Genomic DNA, 8,007 nt, shown 5'->3' with positions numbered 1-8,007 from the left:
CATCTCTACAAAAAATGTAAAAATGAGCTGGGTGTGGGCCAAGCATGGTGGCTCACGCGGTAGCTCATGCATGTTGGGAGGCCAAGGTGGGTGAATCACATGAGGTCAGGAGTTCGAGACCAGCCTAGGCAACATGGTGAAACCCCATCTCTACTAAAAATACAGATATTAGCCAGGTATGGTGGCGCATGCGTGTAATCCCGGCTATTCAAGAGGCTGAGGCACAAGAATCACTTGAGTCCGGGAGGCGGAGGTTGCAGTGAGCTGAGATCATGCCACTGTACTCCAGCCTGGGTGACAGAGCAAGGCTTTTTTCAAAAAGAAAAAAAAGAAATATCTGGGTGTGGTGGTGCACACCTGTAGTCCCAGCTACTTGGGAGGCTGATACACGAGGATCACTTGAGCCCAGAAGGTTGAGGCTGTGGTGAGCCATGATTATGCCACTGCACTCCAGCCTGGGTAACAGTGAGAGCCTGTCTCAAAGAGGAGAAAAAAAAAAAAAAAAAAAAACAGAAAGTAGTAAGAATTGAAAGGGAAATAATTGAAAGAATTGACTGGGATCCTTGCTGGTAGAGATGTCTAGTGGTACAGCCACTGTGAAAAGAGTTTGGTGATTTCTAAACAAATATTAAACATGGAATTAGCACATAATCCAGCAATTCCACATCTGGATGTATCCCCAGAAGAAGTGAAAGCAGGGACTAGAACAGATATTTGCACACCCATGCTCATAGCTGCATCATTCAAACAACTAAAACACAGAAGCAATCCAAGTGTCTCTCCATGGATGAACAGATCAACAAAATGTGTTCTATCCATATAATGGAATATAATTCAGCCTTAAAAAGGCAGGAAATGCTGACACATGCTACTGTATGGATGAGCCTCTGAAGACCTTATGCTCAGTAAAATAAGCCAGCATACACTTGTAGTCCCAGCTACTCAGGAGGCTGAAGCAGGAGGCTCACTTGAGCCCAGGAGTTTGAGGCTGCAGTAAGTGATGATTGCACCACTGCACTCCAGCCTGGGCAACAGAGCAAGACCCTGTCTCTAAAAAATATAACATAGGCTGGGCATGGTGGCTCAGGCCTGTAATCCCAGCACTTTGGGAGACCAAGGTGGGTGGATCACTTGAGGTCAGGAGTTCGAGACCAGCCTGGCCAATATGGTGAAACTCTGTTTCTACTAAAAATACAAAAATTAGCCAGGCATGGTGGTGAGTGCTTTTAATCTCAGCTACTGGGGAAGCTGAGGCAGAAGAATGGCTTAAACCTGGGAGACCAGGGGTTGCAATGAGCCAAGATCGTGCTGCTGCACTCCAGCCTGGGCGACAGAGGGAGACTCCGTCTCAAAAAAAAAAAAAAAAAAAAATGTTTAAAGATAAAATAATAACAAGCCAGTCACAAACAGACAGAATACTGCAGGATTCCACTTACATGAGGCCCCTAGAGTCATCGAATTCATAGAGACAAAAAGTAGAACGGGGGTCCAGGGGCTACGGGAGGGGAATAGGGCATTACTTAACGAGTACAGTTTCCGCTTTGCAAGATGAAGAGGGCTCTGGAGATGGGTGGTAGTGGTGATTTCGACCATGTGAATGGACTTAACGCCACTGACTTGTTCACTTAAAAATGGTTAAGATGGTCAATGCTATTCTATGTACATTTTATCACAATAAGGAAAAAGGAAGGCCAGGCACGGTGGCTCAAGCCTGTAATCCCAGCACTTTGGGAGGCTCAGGCAGGCAGATTACGAGGTTAGGAGTTCAAAGCTTGCCTGGCCAACAGGGTGAAGCCCCGTCTCTACTAAAAATACAAAAATTAGCTGGGTGTGGTGGTGCACGCCTATAGTCCCAGCTACTCAGGAGGCTGAAGCAGGAGAATTGTTTGAACTCGGAAGGTAGAGGTTGCAGTGGGTCCAGATGGTGCCACTGCACTCCAGCCTGAGCCATAGATCGAGACTCTGTCTAAAAAAAGAAAAAAAAAGGAGATTCGTGGTTGGTGGGGGAGGGGAGGAGTAAATGCTAACAGGTTTCCTCTTGGTGTGATGAAAATGTCCTAAAGTTAGACAGCAGTAAGGGTTGCACAACCTTGTGACCACATTGAAAACCACTGAAGTGTAACTTTAAAAGGGTGAATTGTATGGTATGTGAATTATATCTCAATTAAAAAAACAAACTCAACTGGCATCACCCCCTGCCCCACCCTGTAGTAAAGCTGGGTCCTTGTTGGCTGGTGAGGGCTTTCCTAATCTGCACCCCCTCCTCACCTCCAGACCCACGGCCTCGCTGCTCCTGGAACCCCAGCCCTCCCCTGTGCTCTGCTCTTCTGTTCTCCGTGTGCCCAACTCTTCCCCCCACACCTAGGTACCTGGCTCCTCCCAGCCTTCACCTGCACCTTTACAGAGACCCCATCAGACCACCCGGCCCCCCACCCTCCATACGCCCACCCCGTGAACAGACTCCCTTTCCCCTGGCTCTTCTGAATTTCTGGCATACTGTATGATTTCCTTATTTTTATTTTTTTAATAGAGATGGGGTCTTGCTATGTTACCCAGGCTGGTCTCGAACTCCTGGGCTCAATCAATCCTGCCTCAGCCTCCCAAAGTGCAGGCATTGCAGGCTAAGCCACCATGCCCACCACGACCTTATCTTCTGGAGCGTGTTGCTTTTGTACTTATGATGTAAACTCCGGGCACGCAGGGACCCTCGAACTTCGCTAATTTGTCCCCAGCCCCTACTACCTGACACAGTAGGCGCTCAATAATGTTGATTTAATAAAAGATTGTTACTTTGGAAATCATGTATTATTTAAATCACATTTTTAAACACAAATAAACTTCTGAGTAGTGTTTTCTGCACACACAAGAGGTCCCCAGGGGCACCAAAGAACGCATTTTCCACGTTTGTCCCTAAACGTTAACGCATAAGTAACGCTTGTCACTAACAGGTGTGAGGTCACGTGACGTTCGGGCTGCGCCCTCCCCGGCCCGACCCTGCCCTGCATACAGTAGCGCCGCACTGCGCTTTGCAAGCAGGTGGACTCTGCAGAGGCGCGACCGCCCTCACCGCAGAGAGCTGAGCCGCCGGCACAGTCTCTGGACACCCAAGACCCCACCTCCCACCCGGAAAAGAGACGATCCGCCGGGCGCAGGCGCAGACGCCACTCCCGGCCGCTGCGCCGCCAGCCAGGGCGGAAACGGCTACGGCTTCGCTCGGGGCGCATGCGCGGTTCCCGGAGTTTTCGCGAGATAACAGTCCAAAAGGCGCCTTGGTCGACTTCCGGTAGGGGATCCGGCACCGAAGTGCACGGCCGAGGGTGGAACTTTGGGCTGCTGGGCAAGCGGCGATACGTGGCCAGGGCCAGACAGCCGAAGACAGCGGGCGCGCCACCGGCCAGGCCACAGCCCCGGCCGCCTGCAGGCCCCGCCATGGACCCGTTCCTGGTGCTGCTGCACTCGGTGTCGTCCAGCCTGTCGAGCAGCGAGCTGACCGAGCTCAAGTTCCTATGCCTCGGGCGCGTGGGCAAGCGCAAGCTGGAGCGCGTGCAGAGCGGCCTGGACCTCTTCTCCGTACTGCTGGAGCAGAACGACCTGGAGCCCGGGCACACAGACCTCCTGCGCGAGCTGCTCGTCTCCCTGCGGCGCCACGACCTGCTGCGGCGCCTCGACGACTTCGAGGCGGGGGTGGCGGCCGGGGCCGCGCCTGGGGAAGAAGGTGGGCTCCGGGTCGGGCCGAGGGAGCCAGGGCCTGGTCGTCCGGATGTAGGTGCTGCGAGGCTCCTCCCGTTGGCCTCCAGGCGCTTCCCCTTTGCCGGGTTTGATTTGCGTGGGTTTTCTCCGTACCACCCTGGCTTTGCAGATGGGAGAGCCAAAAACGCAGAAAAGTTCACTTAAGGTTGCAGGGCCTGGACACGCGCAGTTCTTTTTCTTCCACCCCATTCTGCCCGGGTAAATTAGAAAACTCACTGAAGAAAAGGTGAGGAGGAGTCAGAGAAGGTGCGGGGGAGGGGCAGAGGTTGCGTGAGCCTGCTCGCATCATTTCCCTTCTGTCTCGGAATATATCCAGGGACTGCCCTTCTCGGCTGTCTGAGAGTAATACTGTCATTCAGTAACTCTTACCCAGGGGCTTACAGTGTGCCGCTTACCCCTCTAACAGCCAAATACAATTTTCGCAGTAGCCCTGTGGCTGAGATACTGTTACCTATCACTGTTCGCATTTTACAGAGGACAGGACTGTGGCTCACAGGTCAAGTGGCTTGCGGAAATGCGCAGCCGATAACTAACAGAGCTAGGCTTGAACCGAGCAGTCCGGCATCCGGATGGGTGGTGGTAGCCCCTGCACTGCCACTCTGGTCAAGTTCATTGTGGAGTGGCTTCCTGTCCTGCTCTCGGTCACTCCCCCTCCACCCTCGCCTGTGGCTTGCGGCAGCTTCCAGGATAAAAATGAGAAACCCAGAGTACAGCAGTTTCTCAGCCCTACCCCCTTGTTCTCAGAGGCGGGAGAGGCTTGGGAGTGCACTGGGGACGCCTCTCAGAGGCTTTCAAACTGTGGCCTGGAATCCACCATTCAGTCACGAATCAGGGCATCAGTGTGACACTCTATAAGGACTAGTGCCTGTTCAGGGCGGGATGGACAGAACAGCTCTGCCTGAAAACAGTCAAGTCCAGATTTTAAAAAAACAAAAGTGCTGAACAAGCACAACAGGACGGGATTCATGGATATTTAATGTCTGGAAAAACACTGATAAATTGCATTTTACAGGCAGTCTGCGAAACATAGCTGGCATTTGAGATGTATGTGTGCTTGGTTTATGTCGTCACGTAGTTAACTGTGTGCTGGAAGAAGTACACCAGAACGTGAACAGTGGGTGTAGGCAGGTTGGTAGTAGGTGATCTGCCTCCCTCCTTCCCAGAAGTTCAGCATAGTGGTTAAGGGTGGACTTTGGCACCGCACTGTCAGGGTTTCAGAACATGGCTCTGCCATGGGTTAGCTACACAATCTCAGGAATGTCCATCAGCTTCCCTGTGCCTGAGTTTCCTCATCTGTACAGTCATAACACAGTGCCCAGCCCACACGGCTGTCAGAGCTGCAGGAGCTGGTACACCTGCTAATGGTGTCTCAGAATTGCCAGGAGCAGTCCAAGCAGCACCCTGTCCTGCCTCTCCTTTCCTCTCTTCATGTTCCAGAAATGGCCTTTTATGGTCTTGTGACCAGCTCCCTGATCTCAGTGGTGATGTCAGCAGATGAGGAGTATGGTAGCCAGGGACTGAAGACTGGTGGTCAGTCGGGGCAGCTTTCAAAATAACAATTGGAGTGCCTGCTAGTTTCCTGTGATTGCCATAACAAATGATCACAAATCTGGTGGCCTAAAGCGATAGAAATCTATCCCCTCAGTCTGGAGGCTAGAAAGCTGAACAAGCAGGGTGCCACAGACCCGCACACCCTGTAAATGTTGTTGGGGAGGGTCCTTCCACGTCTCTTCCGCTTTGTGGTGGCTCCAGGCATTCTTTGACTTGTGGCCGCTTCACTCCAGGCTCACACAGCCTTCCCTGTGTGTCTCCTACAAGGATGCCTGTCACTGGTGCATCCAGGTCATCCAGGATGATCTCTCAAGACCCTGAGCTTTCCTTTGCAAAGACCCGTTTTCCAAAGAAGTTAACCTTCATGGTTTCAGCAGTTTCACATGAACATCCCTTGAGGTGACATCATTCAACCTGCTGTAGGGCAGGATGTGGGATCAACCCTATTTTCTTCCCTCCGACAACTCCCCAGCCCGTCCCTCAGTGTCTCCTGCCCTCAGTAGGTAGCTCTACTGCAACTTCCTTTGGCACTTGAGTCTTCAGTGGGCCACACCTCCTAGGATAGTATTGGAGAGCAGGGGGTTTGCCTGAGGTGGAATCAGGCCACTCTTGGGCATTTGGTGACAGCCCCTCTGCTGCCAGGCGACTCTAGCCTCTACGGAGGAGCTCGTGTAGGTACCTCTGTCCCCTGAGCACTCGGCGTCAGTGCTGAAAAGCCCTGGGGAGGGTTGTGGGGTTGCTTGTCTCCAAACCCCCGGTAAACCGCTCTGTTCTTTCCTTCTCAGATCTGTGTGCAGCATTTAACGTCATATGTGATAATGTGGGGAAAGACTGGAGAAGGCTGGCTCGTCAGCTCAAAGTCTCAGACGCCAAGATCGACAGCATCGAGGACAGATACCCCCGCAACCTGACAGAGCGCGTGCGGGAGTCACTGAGAACCTGGAAGAACGCAGAGAAGGAGAACGCCACGGTGGCCTGCCTGGTGGCGGCTCTCAGGGCCTGCCAGATGAACCTGGTGGCCGACCTGGTACAAGAGGTGCAGCAGGCCCGGGACCTCCAGAACAGGAGTGGGGCCATGTCCCCGATGTCATGGAACTCGGACGCATCCACCTCCGAAGCATCCTGATGGGCCGCTGCTCTGCCCTGGTGGACCACAGGCATCGGCGCAGCCTGGAGTTCGGTTCTCTCCGGGAAGGTAGCCCAGCACTGTGAAGACCCAGCAGGAAGCCAGGCTGAGTGAGCCACAGACCAGCTGCTTCTGAACTCAAGCTGCATTTATTGATACCTCTCCCGCACCAGGCCGGGCTTGGGCCCTGCACAGGTATTTCCATTTCTTCCTCACTATCAGTCTGAGCAAGATCCTGTTGTTTCCACTAAACGAACTCCTACGGGAGTAGCTGGAAAGTTGGAACCGTGTCCAGCACAGAAGGAATCTGTGCAGATGAGCAGTCTCACTGTTACTCCACAGCGGAGGAGACCAGCTCAGAGGCCCAGGAACCCGGAGCAAAGCAGGGAGGTGTGGGAGAACTGGGATATGAACCCCCGCCATCCGGCACCAGAGCCCGTGCTCAACCACTGTGTCGTTCTGCTGCCCCCGCAGTTGGCAGCGAGGCTGTTTTGTCCTGTTTCCTTGGAGGCCACCGCGGCAGACCTGGACACTAGGGTCAGGCGGGGTGGCGTGGCGGGGAGAGGCGTTGCTGGGGTCGGGGTGGGGAGACCTGGTTGGCCGTGGTCCAGCTCTTGGCCCCTGCGTGAGTTGAGTCTCCTCTCTGAGACTGCTAAGTAGGGACAGTGATGGTTGCCAGGACGAATTGAGATAATATCTGTTTGGTGCTCATGAGTGACGGACACACAGCACTCTAAATCTTCCTTGTAAGGATTATGGGTCTTGCAATTCTACAGTTTCTTACTATTTTGTATCAAAACCACTATCTTTCTGATAACAGAATTGTCAAGGCAGCGGGATCTTGTGTCTTTAAAAAGCAGTCCTCTTGTTTCTAAGGTAATCCCGTTAAAACACTTTACAACTTCCATATTACAAAGAATTTTCCATTCCTGTTGGTGATTCTTTCATTTCGGATATGCTGGTTAGTCCCAGTACCGCCGATTTCAGGATCCCTGTCAAGGCCTCCAGCCTGGGATGGGGCGGCTGGATTTCCTGACAGCTCGCTAGCTGCTCATGAGCAGGGTCTGCCCTTAGCGAACGGTGATCTGCTAGGGTAGCTTTTGCCACTCTTAGAATTTCCCTGCCCCACCAAGAGAATCAGAATCAAAGCCAAGTGGCTGTTCTCTGTCCCAGCTCACCAGCTGTGACGTGGGTAAGTCCAGTGTGCCGTGCTGTAGGTGGGATCTCAGCCAAGGCCGCAGGACACTGTCCACACTAAGCTGTGGACCCCGGCCTTTGAGCCCCTCCACACCGTCGCCTGACACTTCCAGGTGCCAGACACCTTGCTAGGAGCAAAGGCCACAGCAGTGAATGGGACAGAAGTGGAGACCCGCCCCGTTTGCCTCGGAAACCTAGCAGAAACAAGCTTTACCCCGTTCATCACTAGCTTGGGTGCCGCCGTGGAGCTGAGCTGGTTGCCATCCGAAAACGGCATGGCCTGACCTCCTACACACTGTGCACCCCCGACCCGCTCTCAAGGTGCAGGTCAGGGCTAGTTCTGTAGAGAACAGACACATCGCGCCTCACTGTCCCTAAGTGTG

The 8,007-nt window shown here is 53.1% G+C and overlaps 1 protein-coding gene across 2 annotated transcripts; it reads left to right on the top strand.

Annotated features, from left to right (window-relative positions):
• The first annotated feature begins 3,266 nt into the window (after positions 1-3,266).
• On the top strand, positions 3,267-7,357 carry FADD (Fas associated via death domain). 2 transcript variants are annotated; one of them, XR_012422922.1, is made up of 2 exons: positions 3,267-3,976; positions 6,087-7,357. XR_012422922.1 is itself a non-coding variant. In XM_005576969.5 (2 exons), the coding sequence occupies exons 1-2, from the start codon at positions 3,430-3,432 to the stop codon at positions 6,425-6,427; spliced, it is 627 nt and encodes a 208-aa protein (XP_005577026.2). In that variant the 5' UTR covers positions 3,267-3,429; the 3' UTR covers positions 6,428-7,357. The 2 variants fall into 2 exon arrangements, 1 of the variants encoding a protein (XP_005577026.2); XM_005576969.5 differs by having other exon boundaries at positions 3,267-3,715.
• Positions 7,358-8,007: the final 650 nt, after the last annotated feature.

The sequence above is a fragment of the Macaca fascicularis genome, chromosome 14, assembly GCF_037993035.2.
Source record: "Macaca fascicularis isolate 582-1 chromosome 14, T2T-MFA8v1.1".
Classification (NCBI taxonomy): domain Eukaryota; kingdom Metazoa; phylum Chordata; class Mammalia; order Primates; family Cercopithecidae; genus Macaca; species Macaca fascicularis.
The sequence above is the reverse complement of the archived record's forward strand: the minus strand, read 5'-3'. Positions and strand labels throughout refer to the sequence as shown.